Here is an 18,598-nt window from a genome sequence, read left to right on the forward strand (position 1 = left end):
CCAAGTGGCGCCATTACTCACGGGTCAAAACAAAAATAGGTGTCACCAGCACTGCAACCCAAGCTTTTATGAGTGATGACACCTGAGAAACCCTGATCAAGGCAACGTTGACCCAAATTTCAAGGAACCTGGCCCACTCCATTACATGTCAAGAACTATAAGAGTTGGGTCTGAAGTGACCAATTAAATGGATGTTGCCATCAGGCACAATTAATATGAAAATAATGTTCAATACAAGCTTTCATTAGTTATGACAGATGTGATATCTTAGAGCTACCCAAGGACCACGGATCAAGGCAATGGTGACCCAAATTTCAAGAAGCTTGGCCCACTCCAGACCTATGAAAGTTGAGTGCTGAAGTGACCAATTAAATGGATGCTGCCATCAGGCACAATTTATATGAAAGTAATGTTCAATACAAGCTTTCATTTCGATGTTCAAAAGGAAATGTAGGTTTCACCAAAACTGTAATAATGCTCAATAAAAACTTTTATAGATGACGACAAATAAGAACCACCTGGGGACCCCTGATCAAGGCAATAGTGACCCAAAATTCAAAGAAATTGGCCCACTCCAGACCTAGGAGAGTTGGGTGCTGAAGTGACCAATTAAATGGTTTGATTAGTGAGGACAGATACGAGCCACCTGAGAAACCCTGATCAAGGCAACGTTGACCCAAATTTCAAGGAACCTGGCCCACTCCATTAAGTGTCAAGAACTAAAAGAGTTGGGTCTGAAGTGACCAATTAAATGGATGCTGCCATCAGGTACAATTTATATGAAAATAATGTTCAATACAAGCTTTCATTAGTTATGACAAATGTGATATCTTAGAACTACCCAAGGATCAAGGCAATGGTGACCCAAATTTCAAGACGCTTTGCCCATTCCAGACCTATGAAAGTTGAGTGCTGAAGTGACCAATTAAACGGATGCTGCCATCACGCACAATTTATATGAAAGTAATGTTCAATACAAGCTTTCATTTTGCAGTTTAAAGGAAATGTATGTGTCACCAAAACTGTAATAATGCTCAATACAAACTTTTATAGTTGACGACAAATAAGAACCACCTGGGGACCCCTGATCAAGGGAATAGTGACCCAAAATTCAAGGAAATTGGCCCACTCCAGACCTAGGAGAGTTGGGTGCTGAAGTGACCAATTAAATGGTTTTATTAGTGATGACAGATGCGAGCCACCTGAGAAACCCTGATCAAGGCAACGTTGACCCAAATTTCAAGGAACCTGGCCCACTCCATTAAGTGTCAAGAACTATAAGAGTTGGGTCTGAAGTGACCAATTAAATGGACTGTGCCATTGCTCATAGTTTAAATTAAAATAATGCTCAGTGCAAACTTTCATTATTCACGACAGATGTGATATCTTAGAGCCACCCGAGGAACCCTGATTAAGATAACAGCTACCAAAAATTTAAGGAGCCCGGCCCACTCCAACTGTAAGACCTTTAGGAGATGGGTGCTAAAGTGACCAAGTATACAGATGGTGCCATTACTCATGGGTCAAAACAAAAGTAGGTGTCACCAGCACTGCAACCCAAGCTTTTATGAGTGATGACACCTGAGAAACCCTGATCAAAGCAGCGTTGACCCAAATTTCAAGGAGCCTGTCCCTCACCATGAAGTGTATAGAACTATAAGGGTTGATCAATTAAATTGATTGTGCCATTACTCAGTTTAAATTCATCTAATGTCCAATACAAGCTTCCATTAGTTGACCCAAATTTCAAGGAACCTGGCCCACTCCATTAAGTGTCAAGAACTATAAGAGTTGGGTCTGAAGTGACCAATTAAATGGATGTTGCCATCGGGCACAATTTATATGAAAATAATATTCAATACAAGCTTTCATTAGTTATGACAGATGTGATATCTTAGAGCTACCCAAGGACCACGGATCAAGGAAATGGTGACCCAAATTTCAAGAATCTTGGCCCACTCCAGACCTATGAAAGTTGAGTGCTGAAATGACCAATTAAATGGACTGTGCCATTACTGACAGTTTAAATCAAAATAATGCTCAGTGCAAGCTTTCATTATTCACGACAGATGTGATATCTTAGGGCCACCCGAGGAACCCTGATTAAGATAACAGCGACCCAAAATTTAAGGAGCCCGGCCCACTCCAACTGTCAGACCTTTAAGAGATGGGTGCTAAAGTGACCAAGTACACAGATGGTGCTATTAGTTACAGTTTAAAAGAAATGTCATGGTCACCAGCACTGCACTAATGCTCAATAGAAAACTTTATATGTGGTGATCAATATGAGTCACCTGAAAATGCCTGATCAAGGCAACATTGACTCAAAGTTCAAGGATTCTGACCCACTTCAGACCTATGAGGGTTGAGTGCTGAAGTGACCAATCAAATGGATTCTGCCGTTACTCACAGTTTGAATTAAAATGATGCTCAACACAAGCTTGTATAACAAGATTTTATTTGTCACCACAAATGTGATATTTCATAGCCACCTGAGGATCCTTGATGAAGGCAACCGTGACCCAAAGTTCAAGAAGCCTGGCTCACTCCAGACTTAGGAGAGTTGGGGGTTGGTTGAAGTGACCAATTACATTCATGGAGCCATTACTCACAGTTTACATTTAAATCATCACAACAATAAAGCAAGAACAGGCCACCAAAAATGACAGGAGTTACTAGTGTCATTAGCATATCTCCCACTCACTTGTATAAGTGTGGATACAAAAACCCAAAAACTACATACTGAACAATATGGTAGTGTGACAAGAACACCCCTACCTGAAAAAGAAGGTTACTAGATGATCCACGCGGAGTAATATGAATTCAAAAGAATTTTAACAATACTTTATTTGATCACATAGATCATAGGGAGGTTAAACATAAGCACGGTGTACATATGAAAAAAATAAAATCATGTTAAAAAACACTTAGCGTCTTCAATTTAGGGTCATCTTAGCAAATAGAGCACCATATAAGGCAGAGTTGTGAAATGATGCGATAGTTATCCTGGATTTCCGTGGGTTTCCCGCTTAGATTCGAGTAAACCATGTGTTCAACAGATGTGTTCCCAATATGTGTCAGGGACCTCCTGGAATGTAAGAGCTGGAACACAGAAATACATAGTGTATGTATAGGAATATGAAAACCAATTCACATCCAAAATTCACCAGGCCTCCCTCCACATTAGTCAATGGATACTACTGTTACCTTCTCAATAGTGAGACTATCATGCCCGCTTCTCAAGTGTAGGGACTTCCTGGATAGCCACCCCAAGTGAAACAGGGTCCACAGTACCAAATAATTCTGAGGATATATATAGAAAAATTGATAATGATAATAAATATATAGATCATAGGCATCAAGTGACCCCTAAAACAAAACACACACAAAATGTGGATATATTACCATCAATAAAGATCAAGAAGACTCCTGTCGACTTGAAATAGGATCAGGTCCTTGATGCTTTTTCAAAAATGCATATGGGGGTGAGGAGCCAGGTAGTCATAGTGCGTGGATTCCAAACACCTATATAGTGTGTATGTAGCATATAGCAGGCCGTAGATACCTGAGTTTAATATACCCAATACAGGGTTTTTAAAAATTGCTCAATTAGAGAAGGTTATTGCGGTTTTATAAGGATGTGGCTATGTCACAGCAAAAAATGCCTGAATAGGATAGCGTATATGTTATATATACATGTAGATTATCCTCCAAAGAGGATTTCCAAAAAATTCCCCGAGTATACAGGGTAAATTAGGCCCATAGAACATGCCCTATTGACACCATATAGGCTCTATAAATCTCAACAGCCGTAAGCTTTAAATAACTTGCCACCGGTGGAAGGTATGTTTCCCTGAGGGATTGCCGTTTTTGCGAACCGCTGTAATAGTAGCCCAGTGGTAGTTCTCAGAGGGTCTTGGGCCTATCCTATTCAGGCATTTTTTGCTGTGACATAGCCACATCCTTATAAAACCGCAATAACCTTCTCTAATTGAGCAATTTTTGGAAACCCTGTATTGGGTATATTAAACTCAGGTATCTACGGCCTGCTATATGCTACATACACACTATATAGGTGTTTGGAATCCACGCACTATGACTACCTGGCTCCTCACCCCCATATGCATTTTTGAAAAAGCATCAAGGACCTGATCCTATTTCAAGTCGACAGGAGTCTTCTTGATCTTTATTGATGGTAATATATCCACATTTTGTGTGTGTTTTGTTTTCGGGGTCACTTGATGCCTATGATCTATATATTTATTATCATTATCAATTTTTCTATATATATCCTCAGAATTATTTGGTACTGTGGACCCTGTTTCACTTGGGGTGGCTATCCAGGAAGTCCCTACACTTGAGAAGCGGGCATGATAGTCTCACTATTGAGAAGGTAACAGTAGTATCCATTGACTAATGTGGAGGGAGGCCTGGTGAATTTTGGATGTGAATTGGTTTTCATATTCCTATACATACACTATGTATTTCTGTGTTCCAGCTCTTACATTCCAGGAGGTCCCTGACACATATTGGGAACACATCTGTTGAACACATGGTTTACTCGAATCTAAGCGGGAAACCCACAGAAATCCAGGATAACTATCGCATCATTTCACAACTCTGCCTTATATGGTGCTCTATTTGCTAAGATGACCCTAAATTGAAGACGCTAAGTGTTTTTTAACATGATTTTATTTTTTTCATATGTACACCGTGCTTATGTTTAACCTCCCTATGATCTATGTGATCAAATAAAGTATTGTTAAAATTCTTTTGAATTCATATTGCTCCGCGTGGATCATCTAGTAACCTTCTTTTTCAGGTAGGGGTGTTCTTGTCACACTACCATATTGTTCAGTACATTTAAATCATGCTCAATACAAGTTTTTATTAGTCACAACAGATGTGACATCTTAGAGACACCTGAGGACCCCGGATCAAAGCAACGGTGACCCAAAGTTCAAGGTGTCTGGCTCACTCCAGACCTATGAAAGTTGGGTGTTGAAGTGACCAATTAAATGGATGGAGCCATCACTCACAGTTGAAATTAAAATAAAGCTCAAAGCAAGCTATCATTATCATGGGACATGTGACATTTTAAAGCCACCTAAGAACCCCTGATCAAAGCAACAGTGATCCAAAATTCAAGGAGTCTGGCTCACTCTAGACCTATGAAAGTTGGGTTTTGAAGAGACCAACTAAATGGAGGGTGCCATCACTCACATTGGAAATTAATATACAGCTCAATGGAGGCTTTAATTAGTTATGAGAGATGTGACATCTTAGAGACACCCAAGAACCCATGATCAAAGCAACAGTGATCCAAAATTCAAGGAGCCTGGCCAACTCTGGACCTATGTGAGTTGTGGGTTGAAGTGGCCAATTAAATGGATGGAGCCATTACTCACAGTTTAAATTGAAATCATGCTCAATACAAGCTTTTATTAGTCACAACAAATGTGACATCTTAGAGACACCTGAGGATCCCTGATCAAAGCAACAGTGACCCAAAATTCAAGGAGCCTGGCCAACTCTGGACCTATGAGAGTTGGGTGCTGAAGTGACTATTTAAAGGTATGGTGCCAATACTCAGTTAATATTAAATAAATAATTAGTGCATTTAGTAGTCACGACAGATGTGATATCTTAGATCCACCCCGAGGACTCCTGATCAAAGCAACTGTGACCCAAAACTCAAGGAGCCTGGCCCACACCAAAACCCCTTGAGGTTTGGGAGCTGAAGAGGTAAATTAAATACATGGTGTCATTGAGCATACTCTGAATTAAAATAATGCTCAATACCAGCTTTTGTTAGTCACAATAGATGTGATATTTCAAAGCCATCCGAGGACCCCTGATCAAAGGCAATGATGACCCACAATTCAAGGGGCCCACTCAATAAAGTGTCAGAACTTTGAGAGCTGGGTGCTGAAGTGACCAAGTATACAGATGGTGCCACTGCTTCCATTTTAAAGTAAAAGTAATTGTCACCAGCAATACAAGCTTATATTAGTGATGTGAACCACCTGAGATCCTCTGATCAAGCCAACATTGACCCAAATTTCTAGGAGCCTGACCCACTCCATTAAGTGTCCAGAACTATAACATTTGGGTCCTGAAAGGCCCAAATAAATGGATGGTGCCATTACTCACAGTTTATATTAAAATAATGTTCAATACAAGCTTTCATTGGACCCAACAGCTACCCAAGTACCCCTGATGGGTGCTGAAGTGGCCAATTAATTAGATGGTGTCATTACTCACAATTTAAATTAATGTAAATACGTCACGACAGATATGATATCTTGGAGCCACTTGAGAACCTCTAATCAAGGCATGGATGACCCAAAATCCAAGGAGCTTGACCCACTCTAGTCAGCTCTGAGGAAAGGGAAACGCGTCAGCAGGCTGACCACACCACCAGTCGGACACTCTGCCACCAATTCGCCCATCACTGTGGCTTTATAGGCTTTTATATGCGCTAATTTTATGTTTTTTTGTCCTTTTTAAAAATTTTAATCAACCTTGGATAATGCGCTAGGTGTTTGAGTGCTTTTTTTTCTTGACCCACTCCAGACCTATGGGAGTTGGGTGCTGAAGTGACCAATTAAATGGATGGTGCCATTACTCACAGTTTATATTAAAATAATGTTCAATACAAGCTTTCATTGGATCCAACAACTACCCAAGGACCCCTGATAAGTGCTGAAGTGACCAATCAAATGGATGGTGCCATTACTCACAATTTAAATTAATGTAAATACGTCACGACAGATGTGATATCTTGGAGCCACTTGAGAACCTCTAATCAAGGCATGGATGACCCAAAATCCAAGGAGCTTGACCCACTCCAGTCAGCTCTGAGGAAAGGGAAACGCGTCAGCAGGCCAACCACACCACCAGTCGGACACTCTGCCACCAATTCGCCCATCACTGTGCCTTTATAGGCTTTTATATGCGCTAATTTTATGTTTTTTGTCCTTTTTAAAATTTTAATAAACCTTGGATAATGCGCTAGGTGTTTGTGTGCTTTTTTTCTTGACCCACTCCAGACCTATGAGAGTTGGGTGCTGAAGTGACCAATTAAATGGACGGTGCCATTACTCACAGTTTATATTAAAATGATGTTCAATACAAGCTTTCATTGGACCCAACAACTACCCAAGGACCCCTGATAAGTGCTGAAGTGACCAATTAAATGGATGGTGCCATTACTCACAGTTTGCATTAAAATAATGTTCAATACAAGCTTTCATTGGACCCAACAGCTACCCAAGGACCCCTGATAGGTGCTGAAGTGACCAATTAAATGGATGGTGCCATTACTCACAATTTAAATGAATGTAAATACGTCACGACAGATATGATATCTTGGAGCCACTTGAAAACCTCTAATCAAGGCATGGATGACCCAAAATCCAAGGAGCTTGACCCACTTCAGTCAGCTCTGAGGAAAGGGAAACGTGTCAGCAGGCCAACCACACCACCAGTCGGACACTTTGCCATCAATTCGCCCATCACTGTGGCTTTATAGGCTTTTATATGTGCTAATTTTATGTTTTTTGTCCTTTTTAAAATTTTAATAAACCTTGGATAATGCGCTAGGTGTTTGTGTGCTTTTTTTCTTGACCCACTCCAGACCTATGAGAGTTGGGTGCTGAAGTGACCAATTAAATGGATGGTGCCATTACTCACAGTTTACATTAAAACAATAAATCAATATACGGTATCCCCTTAAACAATGTACTACAAAATCCCACAACGCATGTAAACACTTTTACCCCAAAAAGTGTAATGATCTAATAAAATAATATGCTTATAACAAAACCAAAACAATGCCAAAAATACCCAATACAAAATACCCAAATCCTGATATCTGAAAATGTCCTTCCAAGTAAATAAAGTCACTCAAAAATAAAAGTCATTCATAAGTTCAAAGAAAAACCTCCATGTTGAGAAACAGCCTTCAGTAAGACTTCTGGGACAAAAACCAAATACAAAAACCCACAGGGCTTGTAATCATCAAGGCAGGATGATGTCCACCACAGAGATCCTCACAGCCCCTTAGATACACTCCTCTCTAAACACCAGTCTCCATACTCCAAAAAACGATGCCCACCAGATATATGGAATAAGTAATAGTGTAAATCCGCATATAACCTTTAAATAATACTTTATTTATATGCTTACATGATTTTCATCTTTAAAATTGCCATTGAAACAAAACCCTAACAGTAATACCTCTGGAGATCCTCTGAAGCACTCCTCTTGTGTATAAGATCGGACTTTCCAGGATCCAAAATGGCCGCTCGGTCACTTACGGTTCTGCTGTGCGTCTGACGTCACTTCCCTTGACGCGTTTTGTCATTGGACTTAATCATAAGGGATCTTAATTATGATTATTATTATTATACAGTATTTATATAGCGCCAAAGGGTATGCTCAGCGCTGTACAGTAGCAAGGGGGGACAGAACATGAGAGAAGACAGTAACAATACAATACACGAGGGGTGCGAGGGCCCTGCTCTTTCGAGCTTACAATCTAGGAGGGAGGGGAAGGTGGTACAGGAGGAAGCGGCTGTGGGGGTGGAGTGGCTGGAGGAGTGGAGGAGGTTAGTTGTTAGGTGAGGTCGGGTGTTAGGTGAGGTTGGGGTAGGCTTCCCTGAAGAGGAGGGTTTTCAGGGTGCGCCTGAAGGTGAGGAGGGTAGGTGACAGTCTGATGGATTGGGGTAGGAAGTTCCAGAGGATGGGGGAAGTCCTGGAGAAGTCCTGTAATCGGGCGTGGGAGGAGGAGACCAGGGAGCTGGAGAGTAGGAGGTCCTGTGAGGAGCGGAGGGCATGGGTAGGGTAGTATTGGGGTATCAGGTCGGTGAGGTAGTTTGGGGCAGCGTTGTGAATGGCTTTGTAGGTCAGGGTTAGCAGCTTGAACTTGATGCGTTGGGCGATCGGGAGCCAATGAAGGGATTGGCAGAGGGGGGAGGCAGATGTGGAGCGGTTGGTGAGGTGGATGAGTCTAGCCGCTGAGTTCAGGATAGACTGGAGTGGGGATAGCGTTCGTTTGGGTAGGCCAGTGAGGAGGGAGTTGCAGTAGTCCAGGCGTGAGATGATGAGGGAATGTACGAGTTGTTTGGTGGTGTCTGGGGTGAGGAATGTGCGTATCTTGGAGATGTTGCGGAGGTGGAGCCTGCAAGATCTAGATAGCAGTTGGATGTGGGGTAGGAAGGAGAGGTGGGAGTCCAGGGTGACACCCAGGACTTTGGCGTGTGGGGTGGGACGAAACACGTCAAGGGAAGTGACGTCAGATGCACAGCGGAACTGGAAGTGACTGAGCAGCCATTTTGGATCCTGGAAAGTCCAATCTAATACACAGGAGGAGTACTTCAGAGGATCTCCAGAGGTATTACTGTTAGGGTTTTGTTTCAATGGCAATTTGAAAAATGAAAATCATGTAAGCATATAAATAAAGTATTATTTAAAGGTTATATGCGGATTTACACTATTACTTATTCCATATATCTGGTGGGCATCGTTTTTGGAGTATGGAGACTGGTGTTTAGAGAGGAGTGTATCTAAGGGGCTGTGAGGATCTCTGTGGTGGACATCATCCTGCCTTGATGATTACAAGCCCTGTGGCTTTTTGTATTTGGTTTTTGTCCCAGAAGTCTTTTTGAAGGCTGTTTCTCAACATGGAGGTTTTTCTTTGAACTTATGAATGACTTTTATTTTTGAGTGACTTTATTTACTTGGAAGGACATTTTCAGATATCAGGATTTGGGTATTTTTTATTGGGTATTTTTGGCATTGTTTTGGTTTCGTTATATGCATTAAAACAATGCTCAATACAAGTTTTCATTAGTTGCGACAGATGTGGTATCTTAGATCCACCTGAGGAACCCCAATCAAGGCTTGCAGCTGTGCTACACGTTGACCGAACCTCAATATGTATCGGTTAATGCTGGATTCAGGATACCCCACAGATGACAAATATTCAATTCCAAGATATATTGTCGTTTTTTTTCCAAAGGTATCTCTCAAAACATAACAGAAAGTGACAATAGATTAATTTTCAATTAAGTCCCCATCACACCATTTCACGTAATCCTCTTTTATGAGAGTTTGAAAGAAGTCTCTGACTGGAACGTCGGTATCAGCTGAATAAAAACGCCGCCTTCAAGTCCCGGCCTTATTTGGAGCTTTAATTCTATAATCCTCTTACAGAATGAATATTACATTTCCTCGGCTGCTTACAGTTTGGATTTTTTTTTTTTGTTGTCATTTCGATACAATAAAACATACGCCAAGGATAATTTTATCAGAAGTAGCCATTTCCAGCAACTCGTCACAACACTATGGTTCTGCCATTCAAAATATTGGCAGCCTTGCAAAAATTTGTGGAAAAAAAAAAAATAGTTCTTACGGAAATGTGTAGTCTTTGATTTCCATGACATCAAGGTGCCTGAAGAAAATAAGTTTTGGATCATTGGTTCGAGGTTGACTGAAGCATTCTTTTTGCTCTCCTTCGTTGGAATTAAGTGTCCACGTTGACCGGGTGCTTGGTGCCGACACGAGGGAAGACCCACCAGACCGAGCGCAGGAAACATGGTATGCGTGGTTTGGTCCGTCTGTTGACTTATCCTGCCATGGCAGAACAGCCGTAAGGGTTTCCCAGCATGCACTGCGGAACGACGTAGAAGAAATGCAGAATAGTATTGGGTCTAGAGCACTGTTGAGGTACCAAAGCGGCAGCGATAAGTAGGTCTTCAGCAAGGTGTAGACCTTAAGGATGTGTGTGTTCCAGTTGTCTATGTAGATCTGCATGAGTGATGAGGCGGTATCGGGAAAATTGCACAGGAAAAACGCCACCACTACAGCCCCTGGAAGAAAGGAAATTCGTTAGTACTCAGCTAAAAAAAAGCAATATATTATTATTATACAGGATTTATGGCGCCAACAGTTTGCTCAGCGCTTTACAATATAACGGGAGACAATACAGCAACAATACAGTTCAATACAAGTGGGATAGGAGGGCCTGATCCTGGGAGCTTACAATCTAGGAGGGAGGGGCTCCAAAAGGTAGTAACTGTGGGGGATGGACTGGTAGAAGGAATAGAAGATTCCATTATTAGCTGAGGACAGGATAGGCTTCCCTGAAGAGATAGGTTTTCAGAGATCGCCTAAAAGTGAGCAGAGTAGGCGATAGTCTGATAAATTGGGGTAGAGAGTTCCAGAGGATGGGGGAAGCTCTGGAAAAGTCCTGGAGACGAGCATGGGAGGAGGAGACAAGTGAGCTAGAGAGCAGGAGGTCTTGCGAGGAGCGGAGAGGATGGTTTGGGTGATATTTAGAGACAAGATTGGTGATGTAATTTGGGGCAGAGTTATAAATGGCTTTATACGTTATTAATGTTTTGAATCTTATCCGTTGGGAAATGGGAAGCCAGTGGAGGGATTGGCAGAGAGGGGTGGAGGACACTGAGTGGAGGCCAGTGGAGGGATTGGCAGGGAGGGGTGGAGGACACTGAGTGGAGGCCAGTGGAGGGATTGGCAGAGAGGGGTGGAGGACACTGAGTGGGGGCCAGTGGAGGGATTGGCAGAGAGGGGTGGAGGACACTGATTGGGGGCCAGTGGAGGGATTGGCGGAGAGGGATGGAAGACACTGAGTGGAGGCTAGTGGAGGGATTGGCAGAGAGGGGTGGAGGACACTGAGTGGAGGCCAGTGGAGGGATTGGCAGAGAGGGGTGGAGGACACTGATTGGGGGCCAGTGGAGGGATTGGCGGAGAGGGATGGAAGACACTGAGTGGAGGCTAGTGGAGGGATTGGCAGAGAGGGGTGGAGGACACTGAGTGCTAGTGTGGGGTTCTGATGCTGCAATCCTATAGCCCCCTTATAGAGCTTCTTTTTTTGGGGGGGCAGGGAAGATTTTTGCTGACACATAATGCTCTTACAGTTTTGGGGGGTGCCATTTGGCATCTTTGCCCTGCGCACTAGATGACCTTGTCCCCGCACTGTTTGCCTTTGTTTGGGTGATGGGGGGTACTTGCATACTGCCCCTTCCTGGCCATCAAGACTGCATTAGATGGTCCCTACTGTCTAACTTGCAGTAGCCGTACATATCCAGGCTGTGCTTAATGAATGGTCTGTTTTTCTCAGTCCAGCTGTCAGGACCGGGATCAGAACCCATGACCTCTGCTGCATCCAGCAGTCACTCTCCTTACTGAGCCACCTGAGATACTGGACACCATTCTGTCTAAACCCTTGGATAATATTGCCTCGTACCTTGTTTCTTTTGAACCTTGAACCTTCTTGCTCCTCCCATGAACTTCCTATTTAAGCCATATTATTGTGCCCTTTTCCAGGCAATATCTTGCGCCTTTGCATACCTGCAGCCAGGGGCGGACTGATCATTTGGAAATGCTCGAGGGCCCGGGGTCAGTAGGGGGCCCCATGAGATGCCGATGATACCTTTTTCATAGGCTTTTTTGAGTTTGGGCAAGGACACAGGGGCCCCATGATCCCCTACTGCCTGGGTGTCCCATGAGTTGTCAGTCTGCCCCTGCCTGCAGCTGTCCTTATCTCCACTACCACTCATTACTAACGTTTGGCTTGACTATGCTTCTGCTTGATCCCAACCAGCCAATAAATATGACTGACCTTGTTTACAGATTATGCTTCTGCTTGATCCCTACTTGCTATATCTGCTACTGGACCCCGGCTTGCCCACCTCCTGGTGGGGCGAATCTGAGGACCTCAACCAGTTACTAACATGTAGCAAAACCCATCGCCACCATTAGGAGCTCTGGTGAATACCGGTTACTGCTTAGACCTTGCACATTGGCTGAATTTGGGTCGGTGATCTTCTTGTGTACTTATCCTGCTGGTCATTGGGCGTTTCCCTACTGGTCTCCAAGCCTGACCCCTGACTGTGACACCAGCTCTCCGAGTTAGGTCCTAAATAACTGAAATAAAGCATGGATACTAATCATATTTCTTGAATAATACATGGCCTACAATCAGAGGTGTATTTAGTTGTTGTGCTGCCCCCCTAGGCAACACTAAAATTGTGCAAACCCCCCAACCACCCCAGGCTTCGCCGCCACCACCACTCTTTACCAACCACCCCCCCCGTCTCTAGGCCCACCACTGGCACACTCCTCCAAACACACCTTCTCCCCCCAGGTCCCACCACCACTCTTCCTCTGCTGAACCAATGCCTACCCCTGTCATTAGTTCTCTCACTGGTTCTGGAAGTGTCCTCTACCACAGGATCTCTCGGTCTCTGCTAGTCTCTCCTCTCAGGACCAGGGGTGGACTGACTATTTGGAAAATCAGCACTGCCCGAGGGCCCAGGGTCAGTAGGGGGCCCTATGAGATGCCCCTGGTACCATTTTCATAGGCTTTTTTGAGCTTGGGCAAGGACACAGGGGCCCCATGATCCCCTATTGCCCGGGGGCCCCATGAGTTGTCAGTTTGCCGCTGCTCAGGACTGAACCCGCTTACTCCATCCTGCCACATCCTCCCAGGAGCCTCTCATGGGTCAGTCTGCGCCTGCTCACCAGGCCCCTTCTTCCAGGGGGCGGCGCTGCCCCCCCCTAAAAATTGCCAACGTAGACAAACACCTTGTTTGCCTCGCGGTAAACACGCTGCTGCCTACAATAGATTATAACACTTTGACATCAACTTAGATTTTCTGGACATTTTTAAAAAGTTGTAAAGCAACTAGCGTCCTTATAAACAAAGCCCAGTGCACCTACCCATCAGCTGACGGGCCTTCTTTTCTGAAAGCGGACGGCTTTGAGGTTGAGTTACGCTCTTGGAAGAAAACCGCCAATGCGTTCTTGTTAGGCCAATCTTCTCCCTCTGGCGATGGTTGATACTGAGGTGGTGGTAGATCAGCACGTGGAAGATCATGATGGTAACCAGGGGCACTACAAAGTATAGGATGCTCCGAATTTGCAGGATACTCTTGTATATAATGTAGGGTTTTGGTTCCAGCATCTCACACACGGTGGAATCAAGTACCACTTCCTCTTGGGTGGTGGCTGTATAGTCCAAAATACAGGCTGCAGACTCTCCATACACTAAAGCCACAGGAATAGTGCTGATAAATGATAAAATCCAGATAAAGGCCAACAAATACGCCATGCGAGATTTCCGAAGCCCAGTAATGGACCACATAGGATGGCATATGGCAAAGTACCTCTCGGAAGTAAAGGCGATAATGGTCCAACTGGTGGTAGCACAGTAGACATGCCGGATCATGAAGTACAATTTGCACACAGAGTCAGAGAGCGTCCAAGGGTAATATTGCCAGAAATATCGGTAAAGAGTCACCGGGATTGTAAAGAGCAACAAGATGTCTGCCAAGGCCAAACTCAAGAGGTAGAACCGAACTGCGCTCACTTTCATCCTTCCATTTCTCATGAGCGTAAGGATGCTAATACCGTTGGCCAAAATACCAAATAAGAAGAGTAAGCTACAAAAGACGGTGGCGGGTATGGCCACATAATTAGGCTCCTGCTTTTGGGCTCCAATGAAAAGGTGGTTTAACGTCCCACGGGTACGGTTGAAGGCCACGCCATCGTTCCACGAAGACTCATTTTCGAAGTTGAGGTGGTTCTGACATTCGTTTAAAACACGTGTCTTCGAGTGGTTCATTGCAGAAGCTCAAATTCAGAAGGTTGAATGCTAAACAAGGAGAGAAAATATTAATTAGCACAAAAGAAGCTACATTAGTGCGCAGTAAGTACACTCTGATTGCGCTCTTCAGCCGTAAGTGATGGTCACTAATTGAAAGTTTAAACAATGGTCAATGATTACGTGAATTGATTTTTTTTTTTTTCCTGTCATGCAAACCCTTGATAAGCCCAGTCATTTAGTGGCTGAGTCAGTCAAGCACCATTACAGAAGAGAGGTGAATGCGAAATATATTAAGGTCACCACTGAATATACAGTATGAAATCTTCAGATCATGGCATGCATTAATAAACACACTAAAATCACAATCATTGCTTACTTAGGGTAATATTCATCTATTAGTTAAAGATAGTTATGTAGAGGTTGTATAATAAATTACCATATCACCCAGTAGATGGCCTCCATTCAGTAGCCAAAAAAGACATGCACAAAAAGGGGGGTTGTGAAAAGAAATTCACAGAGAAAGTGGCTACATTATGAACAGAGTGTGACAATCAGAAAAATTTCCAAAAATTATGCTTTATTACATATACAAGTTTGACATTTGGGCAATCGCCCTGGTTTACCATCACCTCAGTATGAGACAATACACACAGACCTAAAACCATATAAAATGACACCAAGACCGGTCCAAATAATTGTGCAACAAAGACAGTGACTACTAGAGCCTAAAGTCTTTGTAGCACTGGTTCACAGGTGAACACTTCCCACAGGAGGTGTATGCAAAAATTATACCATAGGTATACCATGTGACATGTTGTAAATATGTAGACATGTTCTACTACCAAAATGGTTATATCCCAAGCAGGGAGTGTCAAAACATTACACTATAGATATAAAATATCACATGTATGCAGTGCAGCAAGCACAGTGTGCGTCAAAAAGAGAAGCATGCCTCTATGCCTATAAGAGACAAGAAAAAATGAATGTCATATATAAAATGCAGTACATTCCTATGCCGGCACATGTGGTTGGGGCCCATTCATCTGTAATATAAGCGACTGTTTCCTTAGGGCTCTTAAATGAGAATAAGCCCCATTTGTTACCAGGATGGAAGGACAGATGCAAATAGCAGAGCACTGCTTGAAATGGTTTCTTCACCACTATATGTGGACTACACACCACTTTCTGTAAGGAAAACAAGACAAATCCCAATAAATCTTCTGCCTGTTGAGATACACGTGGTATATCCTGTTTCCTATGAAAAGCAGCATGATGTCCCCATCCTGTAGTAAAACAAACAATATGTGGAAAGTCACTGGAAGAGATTTACTCTATGTAAGATGTATAGGTTATATCGATCACAGAGGACCATATAACTAGTGTCCTGTAACAGTCCACTCACCACCTGCGCAATGGATAGTAGGAGAGGAAAAGATGTCCTTCATAGGTACTGCCATGCGAGGCCAGAGAGGCCAGGGAACAACCGCTGACATCAGCCGATATACCGCGGGTTCCAGCCTCTTCTCGGCGCCTGTGCTGCTTAAGCCTGCCTCATGGCATGTGAAGATGGCTTCCTCCTTGTAGGTCAGCGTGCGTTCCACTTAGTGCGCATGACCGGAAGTGACGTATCTGACGTATGACGTCAACGCGTTTCGCCGATGGGCGTATCTCACTCAGCTTCGTCAGGATATTCATCTATGCCTACAATTATATATAACCGTGGTTTCCAAACTGTGGCTCAGAGGCCAGATGCGGCTCTTTGCTTGCCCTTGGGGCTCTATTGCTCCCGCTGGCACCAACAATGAGACACCATTCCTTTCCCTGACACCAACAGTAGGGCATTAATCCATTCATTGACACCAACAATGAGATACCATTCCTTTCCCTGACACCAACAGTAGGGCATTAATCCATTCATTGACACCAACAATGAGACACCATTCCTTTCCCTGACACCAACAGTAGGGCATTAATCCTATCGTTGACACCAACAATGAGACACCATTCCTTTCCCTGACACCAACAGTAGGGCATTAATCCTATCATTGACACCAACAATGAGACACCATTCCTTTCCCTGACACCAACAGTAGGGCATTAATCCTATCGTTGACACCAACAATGAGACACCATTCCTTTCCCTGACACCAACAGTATGGCATTAATCCTATCACTGACACCAACAATGAGACACCATTCCTTTCCCTGACACCAACAGTATGGCATTAATCCTATCATTGACACCAACAATGAGACACCATTCCTTTCCCTGACACCAACAGTATGGCATTAATCCTATCACTGACACCAACAATGAGACACCATTGTGCGCATAATAATTTTGAGTATACATGCGTCCAGCATACATGTACCCTATTGGTTGCTATGACGCAGGCAGCCCCTGCTGCTCAGTTCCCCCTGGTTGCTAGGCCTCTGCCAACTAGTATCTTTGGTTTCCAGAACACAAGCATCCCAGTCCACCTTGCTTCCACGATTGCTAGGATGCAAGCGGCGCCTGCCCCCGTCACCTACCACCCTTGGTTGCTAAGGTGCAGATTGCCCCTGCCACCTAATTTCCTTGGTTGCCAGGATATAGGGGGCCTCTGCCACCCAGCTTCCTTCTTTTAAAGGCCTCATATGGCCCCCTACTGCCTAGAGCCCTTAGTAGCTAGGACATACACAGCCCCTGCTGCCAAGTGTCTCTGATTTCCAGGATAAAGGCAGCCCCTGCTGCCTATCACTCATGGTTGCTCGGTCACACGTTGTCTCTGTCACCTACCAACCTTGGTTGATAAGGCACAAATTGCCCCCGCTGCCTAACACACTCGGTTGCTAAGATATAGGTGTCTCTTGCTGCCTAACATTCATGGTTGCTAGGACACACGTTGCCCCTGTCACCTACTAACCTTGGTTGCTAAGGCACAAATTGCCACCGCTGCCTAACACGCTTGGTTGCTAAGATATAGGCGTCCCCTGCTGCCTAACACTCATGGTTGCTAGGACACGTTGCCCCTGTCACCTACCAACCTTGGTTGATAAGGCACAAATTGCCCCCGCTGCCTAACACACTCGGTTGTTAAGATATAGGCGTCCCTTGCTGCCTAACATTCATGGTTGCTAGGACACACGTTGCCCCTGTCACCTACCAACCTTGGTTGCTAAGGAACAAATTGCCACCGCTGCCTAACACGCTTGGTTGCTAAGATATAGGCATCCCCTGCTGCCTAACACTCATGGTTGCTAGGACACATGTTGCCCCTGTCACCTATCAACCATGGTTGCTAAGGCACAAATTGCCCCCGCTGCCTAACACACTTGGTTGCTAAGATATAGGCGTCCCCTGCTGCTTACCATCCTTGGTGCTAGAATGCAATAAGCTCCTGCTGCCTACCATTCTTGGCTGCTAAAGCACAGGCAGCCCCTGCCACCTAGAGTCTTTGATTTCCACAGTGAAAGCTAGCATCCTTGGTTGCTAGGATGCAGGCTGCCCCATCACCTACCACCGTTTGATGCTAAGATGGAGACTGTTCCTTCTACCTATCATCCTTGGTTTCCAGGTAGCAGGGGCCCCCTGCCCGGCTAGCACCCTTCTTTGTGAAGTCTTGGGTGGCCTGTACCATCTACAGGGGTGTCAAACAGGCGGCCCTCCAGCTGTTGCGAAACTACAAGTCCCATCATGCCTCTGCCTTTGGGCGTCACGCTTGTAACTGTCCATCTTGCAACGCCTCATGGGACTTGTAGTTTGGCAACAGTTGGAGGGCCGCCAGTTTGACACCCGTGATTTGTAGCACCTTTGGCCACACGTGCCGAATGACTTTAATAGCAGAAATGACTTTCCGCACATATGCTGTCACTACACGTATGACTCATTCCGAGCCAACGTGTAGTCATTAGCGTGTTACTGTATGAGTGATGCAGACATTGCTAACCTCCCGGCCCTATGCAGAGGTGTAATAGAGTTCA

General features: G+C 44.2%; 1 protein-coding gene across 1 annotated transcript; it reads right to left on the bottom strand.

Moving 5' to 3' along the window:
- Window positions 1-10,000: 10,000 nt before the first annotated feature.
- LOC149437670 (neurotensin receptor type 1-like) lies at window positions 10,001-14,678 on the bottom strand. The gene is made up of 2 exons (XM_089660773.1): window positions 13,750-14,678; window positions 10,001-10,874 (listed from the first exon to the last, which is right to left on the bottom strand). The coding sequence occupies exons 1-2, from the start codon at window positions 14,651-14,653 to the stop codon at window positions 10,414-10,416; spliced, it is 1,365 nt and encodes a 454-aa protein (XP_089516899.1). The 5' UTR covers window positions 14,654-14,678; the 3' UTR covers window positions 10,001-10,413.
- Between the last annotated feature and the right edge of the window lie 3,920 nt (window positions 14,679-18,598).

Source organism: Staurois parvus, unplaced genomic scaffold (genome assembly GCF_062004578.1).
Source record: "Staurois parvus isolate SC_StPar_1 unplaced genomic scaffold, SC_StPar_1.0 ptg001271l, whole genome shotgun sequence".
NCBI classification, from domain to species: Eukaryota; Metazoa; Chordata; class Amphibia; order Anura; family Ranidae; genus Staurois; species Staurois parvus.

Bases quoted from the DNA above. Each gene is read 5' to 3' on its own strand.
- LOC149437670 (XM_089660773.1), bottom strand. From the start codon at position 14,653: ATGAACCACTCGAAGACACGTGTTTTAAACGAATGTCAGAACCACCTC. The intron at 10,875-13,749 runs GTAGGTGCACTG...CCTTTCTTCCAG, and splicing joins GAAGGCCCGTCAGCTGATGG to GGGCTGTAGTGGTGGCGTTT.